Consider the following 27,462-nt stretch of genomic DNA (forward strand, 5'->3'; position numbering starts at 1 on the left):
TTTACGTTTAAACATTATTTTGTTCAATAAGGCACTTGCACTTGGGGAACGGCCTAGAAGAATGAGGATGTATGCTGCATTTCCGCACACGTGCGTGGGGGCAGCAGCACACCGTGCTAAATGCTAAGCTCCTTTGTATGCGGAACGTTTGGGAGAACTGCAACCCCGGCGACGAAGCAGGCATATCACGTCGTATCTTTCTTGTAGTCCACCGCATTTCCAGTAAGTAAAAAAAGCCCCGGATAATTAATACATAGAAAGTTAGAAACTTTATTCAGACATTTTGCCACCTGATCTACAACTTTCTAACTAGGCTTTATTGCCTAACATCTTTGCTTCAAAAGTTGGTAAATTAATCTTGCCTAATTGGGCGATTAAGATGAATACAAAAAGTCGCAGTTTCGTCGGCAAGGCGTAGCATCAATTGCGATAGCAAATTAGCAGACATCCATAGCTAAGGATAGTACTTTTATCGGCCGTATCAAATTGTATACATTCGCTTGCTGACTAAATTAAAACGCATGGTGTTAGCGCGCATAGCTAACATGAACATATCACGCTCGCTATGAACATGCTGGCGTGAGGAAGCGCGGTGGCGGCAGCCAGCGGTCTTCGTGCTATCCATCGCTTCAACAAAAAGTGAGCGCCGAGAACACACAGCACGTACAGCACGAACACACAGACTCTGCCCTCAACGCAGATTGCTATCAAGATACGGCCGCGTGACCGCGAGCAGCCACAACATGCGCAGTTTCAGCGGGAATACAACGCCGCCCCCTCCTTACTCCTCGCACCCCCCCCCCCCCCCCCTCGGTGCTTTGCGTGCAACGGCGGATGGAGTCGCGATGGTCTTCTCGCCTCGCACGCTTTCACTCGCACGTACGGAGTAATGTGAGTGGCGCTGGTGTTATCGCCCTTGGTCTTTATACGGAGCCTCACGGCGACGGCGACAGCGGCGCCAACGCTGACGGTAGAAATGCGCTTGTAGTGTTTATGTATTTGCTATCGCAGTAAAAAATAGTGTGAGCTACTGCATACAGTAGTCAGCAACATGCATCGTCGTCTTAGAGTGTATCGACACATTTATAAAACTCTGGCTAAAGTTCGCTGGGACACCCTGTTTACATACATATCCCTCGAAAAGTGCATAGAGGGCCGAAGTAATGCTAACGCATTAATAAATGTAGAGGGCTCATGGCAATCTTCCTCTGGCACCAGGTGAACCAGCGGCGCCTCGTGACAGCGTACGACCTGCACGCCACCCTCCTGGCGCTGTCCCGATACCCTCGCGGTGCCTTCGAGCCTTCCCTTTCCACGCAGAGGGGCATCAGCTTGTTCGGTCGCGTACCTCCCGAAAGGAGCTGCGGGGACGCCTTTGTGAGTGCACAGTTTTGCGAGTGCCAGGGAAGTCACGTCGACCTCGACGAGCGGTCAGCGCTGGTGCAGTCGTTCGCCGGCTTCGTCGTGGAACTCCTGAACACACGAAACGAGGCAAACTTTCCCGGCTTGTGCATCAAGTGAGTTTTAATGACTAACATATCGCATATTGTGCACTGTGAGGAGTTCTGCGCTTTATGCTCGGATCAATACTCCGAAGTGCTATAGGATGAATGCGGATTCCATCCCGATTATGTACGAGTAAATACCGCAAATTGTTATGCGGGACCTGGCACTTGAAACACCGTTGTTTAGTTTAGTTCTTTACTGTATTTATTGTTTTTTGTTATTTTTGCCCTGCTGCCCACCAATGCTTGAATAGTAAACTGATAAATACTAAAGTATGCATAGGGTTTAAACTGTTTGGTTGAGATAGCCATTCAAGGTGAATGGTTCGGTTGCGGAAGGCGAGCCTTCTGCCTTTTTCCGTACATAGCGCTTAGGCTGCTCACATATCCCAAATTATATACTTTAATTGTTCAAGTATAAGAGGCAACACAAAACATAAACGGTAATTGTAATAATTACGTACTTTTGTTTTGGAACGGCATGCGTGTACCTATATTTCTCACCACTATTTTGGTTTAAAGTTGGAATCGCATTGCAACTTTCGGCGAGTAGCTCACACACACAAAAATCTCTCTGGAACAGCAAATTTTGAGAGTCCCAAACTGAGACTAGGCTAATGCATACATGTAGGCTGGTACTAAGATTGACAGGGATTAGCAAGCTGAACAGGTTTAGAATTCTAGCGTAAAGTTGCATTAATGAGGGATATTTTTAGGTATTTTACATGTAATTATGCTTCAATTTGTGTTCAATTTGTATTTTCAAAAATTTTGATAACGCCTTACTGCAGAGAGCAGCAAGCGTTTTTGATAAACGCTCTTTCATAACTATTCCCACTTCAAACTTCGTAACACATTCAACCGGGTCTACTTTGCTAGAACAAAACGAAACTATTTTAGATAATACTGATATAGACACGTAACACTTGCATAATAGTTATAAACATTACGAAGGCCCGGTTGTCTATCGGGCCCGCGATGCAGCCGAGAGGCTTGGCATTTCGGTACCGACGTGGGAGCGGCCCGCTTCGGGCTACGAAACTAGTGCGACCTGAAGGACCTCTATTAAGTTTCTCATACCATACCATACCGTACCATTCAATCTTTGGAATCACGAAAAGTTGGAAAAGTGTGGTATACGTGGCTCTTCTGTTGATGTTTTTCGCTCGTGCTTACGTGAATCTAAACAAGCAGTGGCTATTGAGCGTAACGTATTGTCGTTTTGATCAATTATATGAGGCCTCCCCCAAAGTATCTTTCTCGACGCTTTCGCTTTTAATGCCTGTGTTAATGATTTACTTATTACGTTTACCAATCCAGCACTTCTTGTCTAAGCCCACAATGCGAGCATAGTTTCGAGCGGCTACACACCCGACAAGCTTATATAGGCAGAGACAACGCTACTCTTAAACCAGAGAGACTGGTTAATGACAAATGGAGTTAACATAAACGCCATGAAACCAAATATATGGCCCTTCGATGTGTAATTGTGATCGAACCCCTAGAAATCACCTTGCTCTTATCACTAACCAAATTGCTATAACAGAGTTTTAAATTACGAGGAGTCGTTTTTATATCTTATTGAGATGGAGGAGTCATGCAGCACATACAGAAAAAAAATATTCACTCAATCAGTTTTTTTCTAGGCGTCGATTCGATTTCCCCGTGTTACTAAAGCTGACGATCTATTACTCTTTGTTCAAACGCATGGTAATTACTGTCATTTGGCGTGGGGCAGGACATCAAGGGGACCAATTTTAGCAGACTGCTGGTACTGCAAAATAAGTCCTTGAGGTGCATTGCCGGCATGAGCAATACAGCACACACTGGATATTTTTTCCTTCGCATTAGATTATTCGCATTACCACTACGTAGGAATATTCGCTGCTGTGTTACATTCAATAGTCACCCCCTGCCGTGACTGAGTTTCTTAAGTTTTTTGCTGTGATAAGAATAAAGGAAAACTTGTTTGTACTACATGCACTGAAGAGTGCAGTGCAGTGGAAGAGTGCAGAACAAATGATTGTAATCAAAGTTTACAATTCCTGCTACCACCAAGCCTAAATACATGCAAAACGAAAGAATGTAATATATTTACACTTTAACATCAAGAATGTTGGCGATATTTTGGAATTTACATTCTATTCGGATTTCTGTTTTGTTTCAGTTAGTCATAAAAAACTGTCGGAATATTTCATTTTCCGCGACTTGTAGTTAAACATTTTTAATATTGCCATACTGTTTTAAGATGTTTGAACAATTTATTGCCGTATGTTATAGATGTTTATTGTTTGAATTGGAATTCGATTTAGAGCGATTTTTTGTATATGGAGTAGGTTCTTGTTGGATTGGTAAGGGCGTTTCATTTTTGCTCCGTCATGTATTTAGTTATGCTTGGCTTCAGGCGCACTTTCCTAGATTTTAATCGGCGCTACTTTTGTCGATTTGTTCTATAAAAATTAAAAGCTACTTATATATTTTTAAAGTACGAATAGGAAGGCAGATATTTGAGATTACAAATGTGTGTACTCGAAATTCAAATCTATACGAATTTGAAGTTCCCTCTATCATAATCTCTGTCACACGAAACAGTCGCAAAAGAAGAGCTATAGTAAAAGCAAATGGTATCTAGTGCGTTCAATATCAGAAAATGGCAAAGAGTCAGTGTAGATAATCCAAATTTTTGTAAGGATAGAAAGAATACATCAAGCAAGCAGTGTTATGCGTCATTGGGTCAAAAAACGTTTTCACATCACCCGATGAGGCTGCCCCGTCTACTTTCGCGCTTCGCTAGAAATTAGGTAGACTGATAAAGAGGATGATGCTCACCGAGTAATTCTGAGTGGACAAATTTTTAATTTGATCGCACTTCGCTTTCGCCCTTGCCCGCGCACAAGATGGAAGCTGGCGAAGGTGACGGATGCATCCGCTTTGGGCGGCCAAGTCATCGGTAAGGTGCTCCTGCGGGCACTCGTGACTACAACACCAGAGGCACACTTCGAGGCCTATGGCCTCGTGCGCAACGGCACGTACCAGAAGGTGGACCTTGTCCAGCGGCTGGACTGGTACTCCAACCAGACGAGGTGCCTTCCTCCGAGTAGGTGGCAGAAGTTCTGCCGATGCGCCTCTTTTCAGTGGAGTGATCAGGTGACAGCGCTCACGAATTCAACGCCGTATTGAGCACCCGCGTCCACATGAACTATGAAGTAGACGCTGAAGATTGCTGAAGACATAACGCATGAACGTTGTAGTGCATGTAGCCTCCTGTGGCTAAACGACAACTGGACGCAAAGTACGAGACATATTTACTTCACAGGAACTGGCTATCTTAGTCTTCCTTTATATTTTGCTTATGTTTGAGAATAAGCGCGAAAATATCGCTTTACACAGGCTGTGGAAATGCCTGAGTGTGCGGGCCGAAGCGCAAGTAAACCACAGCGCTGCCTCTATGGCCGTTTGTCTAAATTGAAAAAAAAAAGAAAAAATAAACGAAAAAAATGCCGCAGTTTTGCCCCAAAGCGAATCATCGACTGCGACAGCAAATTAGTGCACAGCTACCGATACGAAATAAGGGCCGTAGTTTTAACGGTCGGATAAACTTGTAAGCATAGACACACTAACTAAATTACCGAGTATTGTGTCACGCGTGTACATGCAAATATGAACACAACTCACTCTACGACCGAGGAAACTAGCTGTCAAAATCCAGGAGTGAGGAAGTGCGGAGCAGCAGCGAGCGAATTCACCTTCGTGGTGCCTCTCGCATCAACTCGAACGAAGGCGCAACAACAGTGTCCGGCGGACTCTGTCCTCGTCGCAGATGTCTTTTAATATACAGCGGCCCGGGCGGGCGCGTGCGGCCGCCCCGGCCGCCAGGAGTAGAACGCGCCCTCCCTCCCTACCCTCCACGCGCAGCTTTGCTGGCGACGGAAGACGGCACGCTTCCTCCCCGCTTTCCTTGCTTTCGTGGACGAGATTGAGCCCCGATCGCGGGCTCACCCTCTCAAGCTTTCACTCAGCCATACAGCATACGGCGTGCGGTGATGATTTTATCGCCCTTGGAATTTATACGGATCATCACGGCGATAGCGAAACCGATGGCAGAAATGCGCCCGGAGTGTACGTACAATTGATATCGCAATAAAAAAATAAACAACGATATTTCTGACCGCAACGAAGACGTAAGTGAAACTTTGTTAATTATTTTGTTTCGGAGTGAAACCGAAATATTTTTGTCGGTTTTCTATTCACCGGGAACGTCGGCTAACCGAAACAACAGACGTTAGCCAACGTCAGAATCAGCGCCTATCTCAGAGCTCCGCTATAGCCCATATCTGAGGCAGGGATAGTGCGAGCGATAGCCGGTCGTGCGCTCCACTAATACGAGTCTGCGCTTGGTCCCCTAACACATCATCATAGAATCATAACCCAATGATTGCGCGTGGAAGAGGTTGTAGTTTCGTTTTCAACGGGTACAATGCTTTTTTACCGAAGTTTCATATTTCGTTTAGGTTCGCTTGATCGAAACAAGGGTTTTGCGTTCGGTGTTGTGTTGTTTCTGAGAAGATCATGCTCAGTGTCATGGCTCAAGGCACTGAGCATGATCTCCAAATTCATATTTCAATTGTTCAGAACAATGAATACTGTTTTTATCATTACTCTGCTTGGACATTTTTTTCATGCACACGAAAACCGTTGTGAACAGTTACGGATCTTTTTTTTTTCGTTCGAGAGTGGAACCGGGAGGGGACTTTTTTCAGTGGGACGAAACTAAAACCAGAACAAAGAACATTTGGTTCCGACGGGTAAACGACTACATTACCTAGAGCTGCTGACAGAAGTATTGGCGTGCGTACTTTGTATAAAATAATAAATGGTCATAACATTCTAAATAATCACAATTGTATACACATTCCTGAAATTTACAGGCTTCTGCGCTACAGCTTCAGTAGCAATTCCAGAACCACAAAAACGTAGATATATGGGTGGTTGCAACTTGATGCGCTATATTTGCTAAGATCACTAGAAGCGGTTATCAAGTTCCGGCAATATGTGTGCATCATACGCAGTAATTTTTACGCTTTCGACAGACACATTGTGGCATTCTGCATGTTAGCGAAGCTGACCCACTGAATATCAGACAACAATCGACAATATTCGAAAATTTATTTCGTTCGTTCCACACTCTGCTACTTTAACTCTGCAGAATAATTCATAATGTTTTTTGTTACCCCATACATCAGAAAAAACTTCATGCTCAAACGTGTACGATGTAGAATGTAAATTGTCCAAAATTCGGAAAGGTGCACGAAGGTTCATGGAAGTAAAAATGGAAGTACGAAGCTTTCGTTTGTCTGTAAAATGGAAGTACGAAGCTACTGAGGAAACTACTCGGAATGTTTCCTCTGTAGCTGCGTGCTACATACGGGAAGACGTCAATTTTTCCTTTTGTATACTTTCATGTATATCGAAACTATCGTGCTCCCGTATTGAAATCTTGCTTGACCGGCTGCTCAAATTAAGGCATTCATTATTTTTCGCCTTTTTCGTGCATATTTATCTATAGCATCGGTACTTTAGAAGTAGTGAAAGCCGTTTATCTTATTTCACTTGCCCAGTAGTGACTTTAAAAAGTTAGCAGTGTACCGTAGCTCGTACGCAGCGGCCCCAAGTGTGATTGGCGAGAAGCAGACATTCTTCGTAAATGAGATAGGCTATTTGAATGTTCGTGATTAGAGTGGAACGTGAAATATAAACCTGGTGCAGTACTGCATGCTTTGATATTCTCTCATCGACAATGCTCAACTATTGAACAAATTTGCGCTCAGTGATTGTTCTGGTATTACAGTCTTCCCTCTTTTGCGCCTGTGTGCACGTCAGCCTCATGGCATTCCTTACACTACACAACATTCGTACATCCTAGTGGAGGAGAGGATTATATTTCGTTTTTTAACGAGATGCGTGCGTGTAAAGTCTACCATGAGATGCTCCATGGCCTTTGAATCGAGCCTTTGACTCCAGTGTCAGTAACTCCCACAATAGAGCTTCCATTAATCATCTTGCTATCTAAACTTATACAGATGCATCTGAACCATTCAAATCATACCTTTGTAGCCTATTACTCCAAGACCCTACATTCATAGCGTATATGTATCGAGGAATGCAGAACTGCCTTTATGCAGCACATTCGGCCTTCAGCTGCCTCTGCAGTCAATGCATCTGCGAAGCCATCGGAGACGCCGGTGCGACGAAAACACCGTCTGCCGCCAACAACGACCCGCAACTTCCTATCGAGCCTCCCACTTCGAGCACCGCCACCGCAAGTGCTTCATGCGCTCACGGGCAAAGGCGGCCCGGCAGACGCCAGCCCAACTCTCATGAGAGGTCAATTGAGGCACACTGCTTGCTGCCATACACTTTTTTGTTGTCGTTCAACAAAGCATACGATCTCTTTCGCGCGCTGTCATACGCTAAACAAAAAAAAGTTTATGTCGTGGATGCCATAGGCACTTTTTATTTCGTATGCAGCTTGCGCCAAAGGTTCTTCGGCCGTAGCGGTTAGGGGAAGTATAGGTGGGATATTCGCCTGATCGTAAGGTTTCCATTGTTAGCACATTTTTGCTCTGTCTAGCGTGTTTGGCACAAACATATTTCTATAGAATATGATCATGTTTGATCGGCCGTGACTAGTGTTTGGCTTCATGGGTGTCTATCTCTACGGGGAACGCGACCCAGCAGTATCATGCTCAAAACGTTCGACGGGACTCTCCAACAGAAGTTTTTCCAATATTCTAGAAACCCCATAAGAACACACCGATACTTCCCGCTCCAATTTATAATAAACAGCTGGGTCATACTCGTACTCTTATACGTTGGCTAGGAAGTTACTTTCAGGCTTGACGTCGGCGCCATAATACCATTAGAGCCTTATCGAGGTGTGCTGTGTATTGGCTTCAGACCTGCATGCGCAGTGCCGGAAGCTGCTGACATGCAACTTATACGAGGCAGTCATATGTTTTGCGGCCGTTGAACATTGCATAGTCTCTCTCATCAAATTCATAACAAATGTTCGTGCGAAAACTAGCCCTGTTCAAGTGTTTCCTTCATTCATCTATGTAATATCAAGCATGGTCTGCCATTTCCTCCGTAGCATCGAAGTTCAGGCAACTTTCTTTTGGGCAGAAGCAACAAGTATCTGAATAGCTCCGTGGCCTAGAAGAGTTTTCGGTCTCCAGAAGGGTTGATGGCCTCGTTATGGGTGTTGGTTATTGTAGATGTTCCTGAAACAGGAAAGTTGTTATCAAATATACAGTTTCGTCGTATACTAGTGACAATATATTGCACAGTCTCACTGGAGCCGCACACTTCTCCAAGTCTGATGTCGCATCAGTACTGCATCATGAAGGCCTCGAATCGACTTTTATTACGACTGTCTACGGACTCTATAAATTCAAATGGGTGTTCTCAATACTGGCATCGCCGCCTTCTGCATTTCATCGAACAATGTCACAAATGATGAGAAACTGTTCAGAAATCTTATATAGAAGACATGTTCGGCAAACACGCAGAATAGCAAGTCGTTCTGTTACACTGCTCCTTATTTGTTCACTGTGTGGCAGTGTAGCGCGCGTGCCTATGGATATGTATCCAGACAAAACACGGGGAATACAGGAGATAAAAATTCAAGACAATGAACAACACGAGAACAAGGTGACAGCAGGAACCAACGTTACGTCACGTGGACTTATCTTTTTCAAGGCGACATATACTCTCCTCGGAATAGTATATATAGGTGCTGTTCTTCTAAAGGAAAGAGAAGGTAAGGTGGGTGGGCGAGGTAGTTCCCGAGGTTGTGTTAGCGTAGAGAGTGTAGACTTGAAAAGAAGAATAATGCGCAATCGAACCTTGGTGAGGACTGTGAAGCTGTGACGTGTGTCAGCCGGTTGATACGTTATTGTAAGCTCCTCTTGTAGAGCTTGTGAAAAAAGGATATATATATATATATATATATATATATATATATATATATATATATATATATATATATATATATATATATATATATATAAACGTAAAATTGAGTGAAAGACAAGGGAAGTTAGAATATGATTGACAACAACAATCAACAACAACATAAGAAAAGAAACTAAGCAACCCAATTAAAATTAGCTAAGTTGTGTTGCCTATAGTTTGAAGTTGAGAACAGCGAATACATCCTAAAGCTCCCTTTGAAACGTGTGCTTATTGGTTGACATGTCCTCTACTTATAGAGGAGGTATCATTCTCTATATTTTCTGTCTTGCCCAGAACGTAAATTTGACTAGTATGTCGAGTGTAAGTTAAAGTTATGACCTGGTTGGTTGAAGGGCTCGACGACGGCTTTGTCAAGAAATTTAGCTGTGTCCGCGTGATTTTCATGTAAGCTGACGTTCACTGATAGTCCCGTTTGTTATGTCATGTGACAACATGTCATGTGACAAGATGTCATGTGACAACATGTCATGTGACAACATGTCATGTGGCACATTCGACGTAGTGTTGGGAATTTCGCATCGGGCCAAACAAAAGCCCAGGAATCGGACAACTAAAAATGAACGGTAATCTGGCAGGCGGATATCAACGCTCGAAAAAAGCGATGCTAGGCAGTTACCTAATGCTGATCTCTCGACATTGAGTGAGGCACCCATGGCCTCTACCGCGTGGGTAAGGAAATGTTCTAGATACTAGAAATTCCAACGTCCCTAGTGTCTGATTCGCTGAAAGTTTAGCATTTCTGGAAAGATAATTAAACATACATAAATATGATCTTGAACAGAAATAACAGTTCAAATCGATTGTAGTATGACGTTTATTATTGCTACAAGCCTGCGTGAAGTCGACCTGAGGGAACTTGAATCAATGCCGCATTCTATCAATAGATAATGCCTATTGTTAAACAAATACTGTTTAAATTATCCTTAGAACATGTTCTCAGGCTGTCAGAAGCCTGTTCAATGATAGTGGTTCTGATATTCTTTTTTAGATCTCGCAGGATTTCTTAATTGTAAAGAATAGAGTTGGCCGTGTGCTTAGAGACTACAAGACAGAGACATTGTACCCACATCCCGAAAAAAAAAAAAAGGTTGGAAGTTATATTGTTGTAAGCCAAAGATGATCACACAACAGAATTCAGGAATGGGCTTAAGTTAACACGACACACGTACAGTAGAGTATCCCTACACATACCGAACTTCGTGTTGCCCTTTGATGTCAGCTGGCCAAGAGCGAATTCCGCTTTTCTCACAGTCTTTCTGACGCGTGAACGCCAATCTAGGTATAAGTCGTAACTGACGCCTAGGTACCTTATTGTGCTTATCCGCGGAATCAGTTTATCCTGATGCACAAGAGAAGTCAACCTAATGAATGCGGATGGTATGCAAGTAGAACATCTTTTGTTGATATTAAAGGGACTGACAGCCAATGTCGATGGTACCCAGTCTTTAGCGCAATGGGGAGCTTACCTGTCAGAGTGTCTAATGATCAAGTGCTAATGCGGAAAACGCATTGGAACATTTTTTATTGGAATTTTGACGTGCAGTGAGGATCTCGTCGTTCGCTGAAAGCATGCTGAAAACGGTGATAAGTGAGCGCGATGTCGGTTATACGTCGGCATTAGCGGGAGGCAGCCGAGAAGTGTGACCGTGTTTTAACAAAGTATAATTTTCTTTATAAAGTCAATGTTCCAGCGGTTCATGTTTTCTGAATTGTTAAATTATTTCTGCAATAATAGCTACGTATTTTCGTGGTTCCCCGTCCAACTGATTTGGTATTTAACCTGTCAAGACGAAATGAATCGGATGGAAATCGAAAGGACGCATTTACACGTGATACGTATTTCAGCCTGTTGCCGAAGCTACGTGTGCGTTTTTAATTGGCGTATCATAGAATAATGCGCGAGTGTTATTAACATACAGACGGCAATTTTGATCAATAATTGCGTTGTACTTACAGTCGACTTACGCACAGTGATCTCATAGAATACACCCCAAGTACCAAAATTTCACTGCCAGGTCATGTACCTCACTGGTTTTTGAGACTTTCTCTGCAAATTTAAAATTATAATTCTAGTTCTAGTTATAATTATAGTACCCACTGAAATCCAACCCGTTGCCACTGCGTGGGAGTTAGTTACTTTACCTCTGAGCTACGCCAGCGCTTGCTAGCTTTCAGCGAAAAAATTCCCTATAAACGCGTCATAGCGCGTGAGGAGACACGCCATGTGACATGCGCACCACGTAGCCTCGATACCTGCACATTTTCCATTTAAGTTGAATATAATTACCTCAGGTAGAACGCCATTTAGCAGATGCACAGGTAGTGGTGGAAGGCAGTTAATGAAGGCTTAAGCTGAAGTTCAAAGAAGTTCAAGATGTATACGAGGACGATAGAAGAACGTAAATTGAAAATCAGTTTTTCGGAAGCCCGCAAGGTGAAAGAAGATACATGAAGAAAAAAAAACTGGCATCCACCCGAATTGTGGCACGAAGTTACAAAGGAAACTCATACCGGTTTTTCAGAAAAAGAAGCCTCACTATTGAATAAAAAAATTTCTCAACTGCTAGGCTTTCTGTAGAGAAACCGGTACGCGTTTCCTTTGTAGCTACGTGCTAAAATTCGGGTGTATGCCAATTTCCCCATTTCAAAACTACATATTGTGTACTTCCTTAAATCAAGATGGCTAGGAGACTATGCCGGTTTCCAAAGGGGATGCTAATAAATAATAATCATCATCGTCATTAGCTTCGTACCGTGCCACTTGTCATTTGAGATACGCGCCGCGTAGCCTTTGTACGTGCAACCTTTGCATTGAAGTTGCAGATTATTACACCAGGTGGCCCGCCATTTAGTAGTTTCGTAGGCAGCGGTACAAAATAGATAGACGAGTCAGGAAGAAAACGAAGCTTACGGAGATGTATGATTATTGGTGTAATAAACAATAATGCTCTCACGTACTCGACAGTAGGCGTAAGCGTGAAATGGCTACCTTCAAAATAGGTTGGTTGGAGATACTAGCCACAATATTAAAATGGCTATAGTGCGTGTTCGCAAAGGCACACCCCACCACACCACAGCACATGAACCTGTTTTGAACTCAACCTGGTTGTTAATATCGTTTTAGCCATACAAACATCCGCGGCGCGGCGGACGCTGCCGGCTTGGTCACACAGCGTGGCGCCATCTCTCGAGCCGGCGCAAAACCCGCGCCGCGGAGCTCACGGATCGCTACCGTTGAAGAGGCAATCCTGCCTCAGCGCTCAAAGATGACAATCAAGTGTATGGTGCCCCGTATCTGCCATTTGAACGTCAGTATTGGAAATGACAAGTAAAACTTGAGCCTACTAGAAGCTAAAGCTTCAGTGATATTGTGAACAAACATTAGGAAGAACTCGGAAGCAATATTTTCTATAACATGTTTGGGCAGCAGCTATCGCATGTAATGTGGTTCTGTACGTACGGTTGGGGGCCAGAGAGGGCATTTTCTTATGCCTTGACTGACCGCCCTGACAATGTCATTTTTTTCTCACAAATTATCAGGATGTTCTCGTTTGAGTACCCGGATAATGGCATTGGCTTCTGGCTCGAGGTCACTTGAAGTTCGCCGACAACGGGAGCTAAAAGCATATTATATTTAAGACATGTATGGCATACCTGATTAATTCAAGCAATATAAGTGACTGTTTGTCGCTGTCCGTTTCAAAGGGAATGGCAATAAATCATCATCATCATTGGCATCATATTGTGCCATTTGACAGGCGTGGGATGTTCGATTGTACAGCGTCGGTACGTACGAACTTTGCATTGCAGTTCTGTTATATTCCAGCAGGTGTTCCGACATGCAGCAGCTGCATACAGCATTTGCGTGCTGCATGCAGCTGGACCTGGTTTAGTCAAGCAGGTTAGGTTGCTTATGTCAATACCCCGTTTCAAAGGGGTTGCCTATAAATCATCAGTATCATGATCAACAGCAACGTGCCGTGCCATGGGTCAAGGAATGGGACAAATGCGCTACGTAGTCTAGATATCTGCGTTGAGCCTTCGGTACACGTTTTCGTGCGTTATGGAAAAGTATGAACCACTGCTGAAGAAGCGAATCGTAGACCTACGCGCGCGGCTGCAGCCAGGCACTGTCGGGCTCAGCAGACAGCTGTGCAGAGAGCCGGACAAGCCGCAGCACAAGGCGCCGCTCGCTGTTGACTCCGGGCGGACAGTTCAGATAGATAGATAGATAAACTTTATAAAAAGAATAATCAGAAAACCGCTAATGGTCGGGGCCCTTAGTCCAGGGCTCCGCTGGCTCTTGCCATCTTCTCCGCTCTCTTTATCAGCTTGAGCTGGTCGTCGAGGGCCGAGCTGGACAGCAGTGCCTCCCATTGCTCCCTCGTGGTGTTCGTGTCTAGGTGTTCTATGTTTTGTAGTGTGCACTCCCACGTAATGTGGTATAGGGTTGGCGTGGCCCCACACCATGGGCATTCGTCTGTGTAGGCTGTGGGGTGTATCCGATGTAATATGTGTAGGTTCGTGTAAGTGCCTGTCTGGAGCCTACGCCAGGCAGCGGCATCTTCTGTCTTTAGATTTCGATGGGGTGGTGGATATCGCAAGCGACGCCCTCTGTGGTATTTAACGATGGCTGAATACTCGAGGTCGACAGGGTTCGGGTCTTCTGCAGCCGGCGTGATGAGTGCTCGGTTATGTACGAATCCTCGAGCTGCTCTGTCGGCCTGCAGGTTGCCCGTGATGCCAGTGTGGCCCGGTATCCAGATGATGGTTTGGGTGGTGAAGTCCTCAGGGTCCTCCTTAAGTATTCGTGCTAGGATTTGTGCTGCAGGTCTTCCAATTCTTCCCTGTAGGAAGTTGCGGCAGGCCTGCTGGGAATCCGTAAGGATCGTCAGTGGTTGGTTTGCGCGTAGGCCCTCGCGGATGGCTAACGCGATGGCCATCTCTTCGGCTTCCGTGATCGTGCAGGGGCGGGTCGATGCAGCGGAGGTAACGTTGCCTCGGTGGTCGCATGCCACTGCCACTGCGCCCTTGTTGTTCGTCCCATACATGGCGGCGTCCGTAAAACGGGCCGTGGTATTGAACCTGAACGCTTTCTCCATGTACTGGGCCCTTGCTCTCCTCCTGCCGGAGTGTAGGTTAGGGTCCATGTTGCGTGGTATCGGGGCAACGTGAAACCTGTCCTGGACGTGACGAGGTATTAAGCAGGTTTCTTGGGTTCGTGTTGTTATTGCTGGGAACCCCAAGGTTTGTAGGACCTGCCGGCCCGTGTGAGTCCGCGCTAGTCTCTGTTGTTGCGAGACGTAATGGGCTTCTGTCAGTTCGCTGAGGGTGTTGTGCAACCCTAGCGCCAATAATTTTTCAGTCGATGTACTCATCGGCAGGTGGAGAGCGGTCTTGAATGCCATCCTCAAAAGTGTGTCGGCCTGCTTCGTCTCGGACTGTGTGAGGTGGTAGTAAGGCAGGCTGTATGTCATTCTGCTCACCACCAGACTACTGACCAGTCGGAGGGTGTCCCTTTCCTTCATTCCTCTGTTCTTGGATGTTACGCGGGAGATCATGCGTGATATCGCCTTTACACTGGTTTTGAGGAGTGTAAGGGTGTGTGTAGCGCGCTGGTTGGACTGCAACCACATGCCCAGCACCCTCAGCAATGGCTTCTCTGGTATGAGGCCCCCGTTTAGGCGTACCTCGAGTCTTCTTGTTGGGTCTGTGGGGACTGCGTGGTTACCCCGGCCTCGCCAGACTCGTAGGAGCTCAGATTTTTCGGGCGAGCATTGTAGTCCCCGCTGGCTGACGTATTCTTGGATTAGATTTGCTGCAGTTTGCAGGCGTTCTTCTTTTTCAGCGAGGGACCCTGTTGTGGTCCAGAGTGTTATATCGTCTGCGTAGATTGCGTGCCGCAGACCCGCTACGTCCTGCAGTTTGCTTGCGAGGCCGATCATGGCGACGTTGAACAGCGTGGGAGAGATGACAGCACCTTGTGGTGTTCCCTTGTTGGGAGGGTGGTACACTGGGGTCTGGATCTCTCCCATCTTCAGCTCCGCCGTGCGGTGGCTCAGGAAGCTCTGAACATACTTGTACGTTCGCACGCCGCAGTTGGTGTTGGCCAGCCCTTCTAGGATTCCTTGGTGGCTGACGTTGTCGAAAGCCCCTTTGATGTCGATTGCTAGGAGGACGTGTTCGCCGCAGCGGGAAACGTTGCTGAGGACTTCTTCCTTGATTTGGAGTAGCACATCTTGTGTGGACAGGCCTGCGCGGAAACCGAACATGGTGTCCGGCAGGTGTTTGTTATCTTCCAAGTGTCTCTGTAGTCTCGTGTTTATAATTTTTTCGTACACCTTGCCGAGGCAGGAGGTGAGCGATATGGGTCTGAGGTTTTCAATTGCCAATTTCTTGTCCGGTTTGGGGATCATAATTATTCGTGCGTGTTTCCACATCGCCGGTACCGTACCTTGTACCCAGTGTTTGTTGAGATAGGCTGTGAGCGCGGAGATAGACTTGTCGCTCAGGTTTCTGACAGTTCAGATCGTTCCCGTGAACAAGACACGAAGACACTTCACAGCGAAGACCCTGTAGTGCGTGGTGCGTAAAATGCAGCTCCTGTGGAGCGGCTCCGCTAGCTTGCGCCGTGACTGTGCTGCATTTGCCGCAGGCCTTTGAGCTTTCTTTTTTGGCGTTCACATGTACTAGATCCGTATTACTGCAGTATTTATTAGGAGGCAACTGTATTGTGTTGTGTTGATTTCAATGCATTATTCGCAGAGGTGTAGACACGTTGGGGGTGCCAAGTTGTAAGGTATACTTTAAAGGGTTCGCGAGCTGATTACCTTTACGTTTATTCATGAACCGTTTCATTTTTGAAGGCAGATCTTCCTCAAGTTTTGTAGGCATGTTATATTCTTTGCATTTCTTTCATGCTTTGTTCATAAACTCGCCTTCCACAAAAGTGTGTGTTACAATGATTACTATGTTGATGCATGCGTAAAAAGATGCGAAATGAAGATGAAATGAAAAGATGCGAAAGAGGGGGTTCCGTAATACTTTCGTACCAAGTGGAGTTCTTTAGCGTGCACATAAATCTAAGTGCACGGGTATTTTTGCATTTCGTCGCCATCGAAGTGCGGCCGCCGTAGCAGGGATTAAATAGACTCAGTGATGGTCGTGAGGAATGTTCAAACATGGTAGGCATGAATATGGTGTAAAATATTTTGACTGCATTAACCTTATTGCTTGTTTGATTACACAGTGCTGCTTCGCATGCAGCTAGGTCATGACACTTCCAGTTTTGTACATAGAATAATTTTTGTGTGCGGGCCTTATGCGGCCTCGCATTAAATTTAACTTCTAAAGCTTGAATGAAGTTGGTTTTAGAGACATCTCTGTCATTCAAATTATTACAGCAAGGGCGGAAAATAACCCAGAAGCGTGAAGACGCCAAAAGAGGGCTTTAGAAAAATGAGTTCGAGCAATACGTTAGTTTAATAAAGCCCGCATCAATATGTTGGTGTATGTTCAACTCGCTTCAAACTGCTTTCTCTGATTTTTTCACCTTAAAGAAAAAAAAAACACCTGCAGACTTCAGTGACTCCTTTGGAAAATTCTTTTATCAAGGTTATGTGAAATGCACGTGAAATGTGAGTGAGTGAGTGGGTGAGTGAGTGAATAAAACTTTATTTGAGTCCAGTGCGCACGCGTAGGGTGTCCCACGCCACCAGGCTACTCTCACGTGGGGACCGACAGGTGTAGCCTACCGGCCCTATCATGGGTGCGCTGAACGGCCAGGATTAGGGTGTTGAAGGCTTGTGCTATGCAGAACGCAGCAAGTGGCCATCGCACTTGCACGTGAATTATATTCCTCAGTATTGCTTTACAAAAGACAGCGCTAACAACTACTGAAAAAAATCTGTTTTAACAAGTCACAGCATTCATTATGGATTTAAATAAACATCGCCACTTCATACAGAGCTCATAAATATATCTAATTCACTCAGTAACCGAAGTGAGGTCAAAAAGAATTTACTCGAAATCAGAATCAATTGGCAGTCATGCGAATCAGCGCTTGTACTCGGACACAACTTAGAAAAAAAGGAAAAAAAGGAGGCTGCAGTTCCACCGAAAAGGCGAAGCAGAATTGGTGATAGCGAAGTATAAGACACTTACACGAACGACCATTCCTACCATATAAATAGGTGCAAGGACCAGACGCGTGTAAAGGCCGCCCCCAGCTTTACAGTCGTTTAAAAAAAAATCCAACCGAGAAGCAATCGAGTTCGGTGCGCCGATTCCGATCACGCTCAATAATAATAATATTTGGGGTTTTACGTGCCAAAACCACTTTCTGATTATGAGGCACGCCGTAGTGGAGGACTCCGGAAATTTTGACCACCTGGGGTTCTTTAACGTGCACCTAAATCTAAGCACACGGGTGTTTTCGCATTTCGCCCCTATCGAAATGCGGCCGCCGTGGCCGGGATTTGATCCCGCGACCTCGTGCTCAGAAGCCCAACACCATAGCCACTGAGCAACCACGGCGGGTATCACGCTCAGCAGCGAATTTTCGCTTGAAGAGCACTTTAGCGCGTTGCTACGAGATGGCTAGAGGAGGTAATCACGGAGGTTTACGGCGGATTTAGTAGTCGTAGTTGGCGAAATCAGATTAAAGGTACCCGTCACATGTGAGACTAATCAAAATCGTGTCAAAAAAGCACAGCATTGACACGAGTTTATAAGTTAGTTACGTTGGCCATGTATATTGTAGTAATGATTCAGTTGCTAATTCAAATAATAAGCATAGTATAATGCATGGACCACGTAAACCTATAAACGTCCCACTGGATGACCACAAGCGCTCGATATTACGACACTACCATTATGAAGAACGCCGGCAGCCGGTTCGTACTGACGCGCGATTACTCATGGCGCCGAAAATCAGATTCATCATAACTACTTGCCCGTATTTATGTCCACTACAACATTTAGACTGCGTGATCTCCAATGCTAGGGGTGCGGTAAGACAGCTAGGGAAGGAAGACAGCACTCTTGAAGTTAGCAGCCATCCCTGCGGGCCTTTATCATGGTACGCAGCAATGATTACGAACAATTACACACACACGCACACACACACGCACACACACGCGCGCGCACACACACACACAAACACACACGCACGCAAGCACGCACACACGCACATATTGTTTCGTGTAGCTGATGCCCAATGCCACTTGCAATTTATTTACAGGGGAGCTCACGGAGGCCAAAATGGTGACGCTATATCAAGCGGGCATACGTCGTCTTCTTCCTCCTCAGTGCAGCCTCACTGTAGCGGCTGTTCTGTAGGTGTGGGTTGGTGTGTGAAAGGTGTGTGATATTGCTTAGTCTCGCCCCGGGAACGATGTCACTTGCAGCTGACGATGACGCTGAGAGGTCGGCGGGGATGATTTCACACGTGACAACGGTCACTTGTCGCACCGCATGGTGTGGGCCAGTGTAGCACGACAGGAGCTTTTCGGAAAAGCCTACACGTCGAATGGGTGACCAGAGAAGCACAACAGAACCCGGAGAAAAGTGCACGTCGCGATCGTGGCAATCATAGAGGCGTCTCTGATGCTCTTGTGCGGCCTCGACACGGGTGCGGGCGAGCTGGCGCGCGTGGTCGGCTTGTGCGATCGCGTCGCGGGCGCATTCAGTGGCTGAACGTGAGATCGTGCGGAACAAAGTGTCCAAGGGCAACGCAAGTTCTCGGCCATATAGGACATAGAATGGTGAATAGCCGGTGGTGTCGTGATGAAATATACGCGAACGCCACATATGGTAAGTGAAGATCCCAGTCATGGTGCTCGGTCGCAACGTACTTCGAAAGCATGTCGGTGATGGCCCGATTGAGACGCTCCGTGAGGCCGTTGGCCTGCGGGTGGTAGGGCGTGCTCAACTTGTGCTTTGTCGAGCAGGAGCGGAGGATGTCCTCGACGACTGCCTAGAGAAAGCTGCGACCACGGTCAGTGAGTAATTGGCGCGGAGCACCGTGCAGTAAAAGGATGTCATAGAGAAGACAGTCAGCAACAACAGTAGCCCAACTTGTCGGGAGGGCTCTGGTGATTGCGTACCGCAAAGCATAATCAGTAGGGACGGCGACCGATTTATTTCCAGTGCCCGAGAAAAGACATGGTCCAAGAAGGTGTAGACCAACATGGAAAAAGGGTTCGGGTGGGATGTCGATCGGCTGGAGACACACAACTGGAAGTGTGGAGGGCTTCTTCCGGCACTGACAGGACTCACAAGCGGCAACGTAACGTCGCACAAAGCGGACGAGACCCAGCCAAGAGAATCAATGGCGTACACGGTCGTATGTGCGTGATACGCCCAAGTGCACAGCCATAGGAGCATCGTGAAGTTGGTGGAGGACCATCGAACGCAGGTGTGATGGAATGACGAGCAGAAGGTCAAGGCCGTGTGGATCGAAGTTGCGGCGGTATAATGTCCCCTCCTTGAGGAGAAACATCTGGAGAGAGGCGTCGCCAGGCGTTGACTCCAGATGGTCGATGAGGGCCCGTAATGAAGGATCGCGTCGTTTCTCGTTGCCGATTTGAAGCAACTGCAACACAGAGAAAACGCAAGCGATGGCGTCCGCATCAGCCGGTTCGTTGACGGGGTAGCGGTACAAACAATGGGCATCCTGGTGCAAGCGTCCCGTCTTATATGCCACGGAGAAGGTATATTCTTGCAGGCGTAGCGAGTGAGCCGTGCCGTGGTGTCCTTGAGCGAGGATAGCCAGCGGAGAGTGTGGTAATTAGTGATGACAGAGAATGGGCGTCCGTACAAGTATGGACGAAACTTCGCAACCGCCCACACAAGAGTCAGGCACTCGCGCTCTGTGATTGAATAATTGCACTCGGCGGGTGATAGAAGTCGGCTGGCATAGGCTATAACGCGATCATGTCCCCGCTGGCGTTGTACTAACACTGCTCCTATGCCGTGACCACTGGCATCAGTTCGAACATCCGTTGAGGTAGATGGGTCAAAGTGGGCCAGAATTGGAGAGGTGTTAAGGAGGGCAGTGAGCTGCGAAAAAGATGCGGCATGGTGAGGATCCCAAGAAAAAGGGGCGTCTTTCTTCAAGAGTATGGTGAGGGTACGTGCGATGGTAGCAAAATTCTTCACAAAGCGTCGGAAATAAGAGCACAGCCCTACGAAACTACAAATGTCCTTGGTAGACTTCAGAACAGGAAAGCTCGTAACGGAGCGAATTTTGTCCGGATCTGGTCGCGCGCATCTGGGAACTCGAGGTGGCCAAAGACGGTGATTTGGCAGCGAGCGAAGTGACATTTTGACGAGCTCAAATGGAGACTGGCGCGGCGGAACCCGTCAAGAATCGCTGAAAGACGGTCTAGATCCGTGTCCAATGTGGGCGAATAAAGGACGACGTCGTCCAGATAGCACAAACAGGTGGGCCACTTAAAACCCTGAAGCAAAGAGTCCATCATTCGTTCGAAGGTGGCGGGCGCGTTACACAGACCGAAAGGCATCACCTTGAACTGATGAAGGCCGTCTAGGGTAACAAATGCAGTCTTCTCTCGGTCCATGTCGTCTATAGATATCTGCCAGTAGCCAGAGCGTAAGTCGATAGAAGAAAAATAGGTGGCACCGTACAGGCAGTCTAGAGCGCCAAAAATGCATGACAAAGAGTACACATCCTTTTTGTGATTTTCTTCAGGTGGCGATAATCTACACAAAAGCGGCACATTCCGTCCTTTTTTCTTTTCGACAAGTACGACGGGAGAAGTCCAGGCACTATAGGTGGGGCTCAATAACGTCCTTTTCAAGCACCTTTTTTACTTCCTGTTGGATAACAGAAACACGATATGGACGTCGGTGAATAGGTTTCGAATCACCAGCATTTATGCGATGGGCCACAGCGGACGTTTGACTTAAGGGTCGATTGTCAAAGTCGACGTAGGCGACCTAGGTCGGGGCTGCAGGCGTAGACGCTTGCGTTGATGAAGTTCCGCCAGCAGAGGCCGAAGTTGCACTGTCGCCGTTGCGACGACTGCGGAGCTCCATGACGGGTACGGGGACCGTCCGTCTCCACCAAACTATTGTTACGTGTAGCACATGCCCAATGCTATTTACAATTTATTTACAGGGGAGCTAACGGAGGCTAAAATGGCGACGCCATATCAAGCGGGCACACGTCGCCTTCGTCCTCCTCAGTGAATCCACACTGTGGCGGCTGTTCCGAAGGAATTTATATATATATATATATATATATATATATATATATATATATATATATATATATATATATATATATATATTGCTACATACAGTACGCTGCACGTAGCGGAAGATGCAGATCTCGCGCATTGCGAAGAAAAGAAGAGGTCCCTGCGCGATCGTTCTTCAGTTGGCCTGCAATTCAAGCGTCCTTCTTCTTTTTATCAGTTCCTGCTGCTTGTGAATCGTGACACTGGTGGAGGCGCTGGAAAAATGTTTGCGACGCCTGTCAACCGCTTCACATCAGCCCCGGATGTTTCCCGCGTGTCGAAACACCCGTTCACCGCGCCAGCCGTCGCCTACTAGGCCTAAGCCCACATTTTGGTCCCCTACCAGGAAATCTGCCTGTTACCACGAGTGCCCAAGCCATGGCAGACCCAGGCCCTACACAGGTGACGCTTTTGACTCCTCGATCACCCGTCAGCTTCCATGGAAATGCCTGCGAAGGTGCAGAGGACTGGCTCGAGGAATACGAGCGCGCAGCCAAGTATAGTGAGTGGCATGCTGGACAGAAGGTATCCCATGTGTATTTATTTCACTCTTAAAGACGGAGCCCACACGTGGTTCGTAAATGGTGAGGGAATCTGGCCTAACAGGGATGAGTTCCTCCTCCAGTTCCTCCATACGTTCGGGAGCACCGAAAGGCAAGACCACGCGCAGAGTCTTCTCGAGTCACGGATTCAAAAGCCGAATGAAACTGTTGCCATGTTCGCTGAGGACACGGCTTGTCTTTGTCGTCGTGCAGACCCCGATATGCCCGAGGCAAAAAATTTCAGCCACGTCATGCGCGGCAAAAAGGAGCAGCTTTTTGCCGGTCTTGTGCGAAACCCGCCGACGAGCGTTAATGCATTTATTAAAAAATCGATGACCATAGAGTGTGCGTTACACCTACGCAGCTGCCAGTATGATCACCTGACCAGCACTGGACTGGCAAACACCACAGCAGTGACAGCCACAGACGAGGGTTCCTTGCGCCTGCTGATACGCGAAATTGTTCAGAACAGGCTAAGCTCACCGCCAAGACGAGTGAATGTACAGCTGCGTCGGTGGCTGAAGTGGTGCCCCAAGAAATAAAGCAAGCGTTTGCGGCTCCCGAGCCCAATTCCCGGATGTGGCAGCCCAGCTATGCACATTTTATCCGTCGACCGCTACCTCCGATGCCGACATCGCAGTATCACCAGGAGTCAGCAACGGCATCACCTTGGTATTATAGGGAACAACTGACGTAACCACCGCTTCGTAGAACCGATGTTTGGCGCACAGCTGACTACAGGCCCTTGTGCTTCCACTGTGGGGAAGCGGGCCACACCTGCCGTCATTGGCCTTATCGCGTCGAAGGGTACCAAGCGTTTCCATTCACTGCTTCTCGTCGTGCTTTTCACTGCAGCTGAGCGAACAACGACGCAAATTCGACGAGCTGGAAAGTCGATTCCCCTGATTACCGGTCACACTCCCTTTCTCCGGGACATCGTTTTCCAGCTCAAGATGGAGTTCCACTGACGTGGCCCGAGGGCGATCTCCCAGCCCACGCCGGGGAAACTGAAGGTCGCGACCTCAGGGGGGACGGATATATATATATATATATATATATATATATATATATATATATATATATATATATATATATATATATATATATATATATATATATATATATATAGTGCCGCGACACCGTCTGTGCCCAACCACACTGACGATAAAGACGACGACCTCGTCTGTGCAAGCGAGGCGGTAGAGAAGCAGTCTGGGCTGAGCGCTTGCCCTGACTCTCTCGAATAAATACCGCTCTCCGCTCTTGTCTCCAGTGAGCCGTGACACTGGTGGACGTGCTGGGTATCGCATCATCACCTAATGATAGGGACAACTCCTGCAAGTAGCCCTGCGTCCAGCCCTTTAAGACATCATCCACGCATCGAGACAACTGTACACCACGCAAGCCGCCGCCTGCAAGGTCTGTGCCCAGAATTCGGCCTCTTCCAAGGAACTTTGCCAGCGACCTCACCGACTCAGGAAATGGCGCTTGCAAGTCCAACACAGGTGACCATTCAAAACAATCTAGTCCCCACTAGCTTCCACGGTGACACGTATGAAGACGCCGAAGACTGGCTGGACCAGTACGAACGCGTAGCTAAGGTCAATCAGTGGCGTTCGAACCAGAAGCTTTCCAAATGTGTACTTCGCTCTTGAAGGTAGCGCAACGACGTGGTTCCAAAACCGCGAGGCACACTTGACAACGTGGGACGAATTTTGCCGTCGGCTACTTGACACCTTCGGAAGCACTGATCGCCGAGATAATGCACAATGACTTCTCGAGTTGCGCATTCAGAAGCCCAATGAAAGTGTCTCCATGTTTGCCGAGGACATGTTTCGTTTGTTTCGTCGCGCGGATCCCAACATGCTGGATTCGAAGAAGCTGAGCCATCTCATGCACGGCGTCAAAGAACAGCTATTCGCTGGTCTTGTGCGTAACCCGCCTACAACAGTAGAAGGGTTCATTAAGGAAGCCACAGCAATCGAGCGGACGCTGCACCAGCGTTGCCGGCAATACGAACGCCTGACTAACGATGCGCCTGCAGGAGCCGCAGTACTGACAGTGATAGACGAGACCACGCTGCGTGAACTAATACGAGGCATTGTGCGCGAGGAGATTGCGAAGCAAACTGCCACACCAAAGGAGTTCACTGTTGCTTCGGTCGCTGAAGTTGTCCGCCAAGAAATCCGGCAAGCATTTGCATTTGGACTTTTCTGTGGAAGAGGTACGCACGGTTTTGCATAACCTTAAGAGCAAGTCGGCTCCCGGAGCGGACGGGATATCGAACAAGCTTTTGAAAAATCTGGACGATAGGTCAATCAAGTACCTTACCGGGGAGGTTAACGCTATGTGGAGAGACGGGGTGGTTCCGGAGCAGTGGAAGACAGCTCTCACGGTGCTGATTCCCAAGGCTGGCAAAGTCCCGAGCATCGATAACTTAAGGCCTATTTCGCTCACTTCGTGTGTGGGCAAGGTAGCCGAGCATGCGGTGCTTAATCGGCTTACAAGGTACCTTGAGGAGAACCAGGTCTACCCCCACACTATGATTGGTTTTAGGGCTGGGTTGTCGACTCAAGACGCAATGAAGCTCATCAAGCATCAGGTCATTGATGGAGATGGAAGGGGCGTTAAGGCCATCCTAGGGCTGGACCTGGAGAGGGCTTTTTACAACTTTCGCCACTCTTATATCCTTAAGTCCATTTCGGATCTTGGCCTCGGCGCGCTTTCATGACTATGTCAGGTCCTTCCTGTCAGGCAGGAAGGCTACCTTGAAGGTTGCGGAGCTGGAGTCAAAGATGTTCAATCTTGGAGACAGGGGCACTCCTCAAGGGGCCGTCATCTCGCCCACATTGTTCAATCTGGCCATGGTCGGATTGACCAAGAAGCTCTTGGAGATTGAGGGGATTAGGCACACCATGTATGCAGATGACGTGACCATATGGTGTCCCGGTGGTAGTGAGGGCCATGTCGAAAGTGTTCTGCAGGAGGCAGTAGATGTAATTGAGAATTATTTGGACCCGACGGGGTTAAGGTGCTCGCCCTCTAAGTCGGAGCTGTTGCTGTACAGTCCCACTAGAAGGGGACGCAAGCCAAGGGGATGGATCCCCGTGGACCAGCTGAGCATTCAGCTTCGTACAAGAAATGGCAATCTCATACCTAGGGTAGATAAGATTAGGGTTCTGGGGATGATTATTGAGTCAAACGGCGCCAACACGCTGACGATCCAGAAGATCATTGCCAAGACAGAAAATGCGGTACGCCTAGTGAAGAGGGTGGCCAACAGGCAGACGGGGCTCAAGGAGGACAGTCTCATTAGACTTATGCACGCATTTGTATTGTGTCACTTTACTTATGTGGCGGCCATGCACAAGTGGAAACCATCGGAGAAGGAAAAGCTTGACACGCAGATTAGGAAGATCACGAAGAAAGTGTTGGGAGTGCCAATGTGCACCAGCACCGACCGACTTCTCCAGCTGGAAATTCATAATACCTTGGATGAGATAGCTGAGGCTCAGGAGAGGACGCAGATGGTGCGTCTCTCTACGACTAGCACGGGTCGGCAGATTCTGAGAGAGTTAGGGGTTCCTCAGGAGAAGATTTCGCAGCTTCATGTCGGTATTCCCGTGAAGGTCCGTAATCGGTATCACGTCAAGCCTGTTCCCAGGAACATGCATCCGGAGCAAAATGTTGGTAGAAGAAAGGCAAGGGGAGCTTGCCTACTGAGACTCATTCGTGATGAGAATCAGAAGGTTGGCTTCGTCGATGCTTCTTTCAACGAGGAGAGAAAGGTGTTTACCATAGTTGTCGTGGACAATGAGGGCAGTCTCGTTAACGCTGCTACCGTTCGGACTGATAGGCCAGAGGTCGCGGAGCAAGCGGCTATTGCGCTCGCCTTGGTTGACAGGCGCAGGCCTTTTGTATATAGCGATTCAAAGTCGGCCGTTAGGGCCTTTGAGAAGGGCACGGTGGCTAAGGTTGCTTTTAAAATTATGCAGACATGTGAGATCTCTCAACACTACTTATGTTGGTTCCCTGCTCACCTTGGGATGATCGAGGGAGCCCCTCCGAATCTCAATGAGTCCGCTCATGAGGCAGCGCGAGATCTTACCCTCCGCTCTGCCCCGCGCAACGGCGTGGCTGTACTCCCCGAGAATAGAGACTCCCCTTCCACATACAATGAAATCACGAAGTATTACCTTCTTAATCGCAGGGTTTACAGTTTGCCGCATCCTAAACTAAACAGGGCTCAGGCACTCACATTACGCTTACTACAGACTGGTACTTATCCTTGCCCACGGATACTGAACATGTTTTATCCAGAGACGTATACAGAGCCTTACTGCCAAGATTGTGGTGCTTTAGCCACGCTCGAACACATGCTCTGGTCTTGCGAAATAATTGAAGACTCGGCGATCAAGAATGCGTCCAGGTGGGAGGCTGCACTTCGCAGCCCAGACCTGGATGAACAATTCTGGGCTGTCCAGCAGGCTCACGATGTGGCCGTGAGGCTTGGCCTTCCGGTCCCGACGTGGGAGCGGCCCGCTTATTGATGAATTATCACTACTTGCAGGACCAAATAAAGTTTTCCTTCCTTCCTTCCTTGCATCACCTGAGCCACTCCCTGAACCTTGTCCCGAGCCAAGCTTCAAGCCGCGCGCATACAGCTACGCAGACGCTCTTCGTCACCCGCTTTCTACCGGGCCAGTACAGCAGTACCACCAGCGGCCACCCACTGCTGCCTGGACCCAGAGGGAGCATTTCAGGCGACTCCAGCTTCGCAGGACCAACGTATGGCGCACCGCTTATCGCCGACCATTGTATTTTCAATGGGGCGAACCAGGGCATATTTTTCTTTGCCCTCATTGCCAGGGTGGCAATTACGAAATGTCACCTGCAACACAACAATCGAACCCCGGCCCTCAGTACCCAGCAGCTGCGAAGCAACTGACCACGGCGGCGGTCAGACCTGCGACGCAGCAGAGGCCACCATTGGTATATGAACCTGGCAACGTTTATCGCTAGAACGTTATCTAGTGAGGCGAGTCTAGCAGTGCTATTGGAGGAATTAGAGGGTAGTAAATGGGATATAGTAGGGCTCAGTGAAGTTAGGACGCCAAA

The 27,462-nt window shown here is 47.5% G+C and overlaps 1 protein-coding gene across 2 annotated transcripts in view; it reads left to right on the forward strand.

The window, feature by feature from the left end:
* Nucleotides 1-27,462, forward strand: part of LOC135899753 (uncharacterized) — a 78,117-nt gene that overhangs the window by 12,728 nt on the left and 37,927 nt on the right. For both annotated transcript variants that reach the window (XM_065429084.2, XM_065429086.2), the window contains 2 exons: nucleotides 1,219-1,517; nucleotides 4,403-4,602. In XM_065429084.2, coding sequence (XP_065285156.1) covers nucleotides 1,219-1,517; nucleotides 4,403-4,602 — 499 coding nt within the window. The remainder of the gene's footprint in view (nucleotides 1-1,218; nucleotides 1,518-4,402; nucleotides 4,603-27,462) is intronic.

The sequence above is a fragment of the Dermacentor albipictus genome, chromosome 5, assembly GCF_038994185.2.
Source record: "Dermacentor albipictus isolate Rhodes 1998 colony chromosome 5, USDA_Dalb.pri_finalv2, whole genome shotgun sequence".
Lineage (NCBI taxonomy): Eukaryota > Metazoa > Arthropoda > Arachnida > Ixodida > Ixodidae > Dermacentor > Dermacentor albipictus.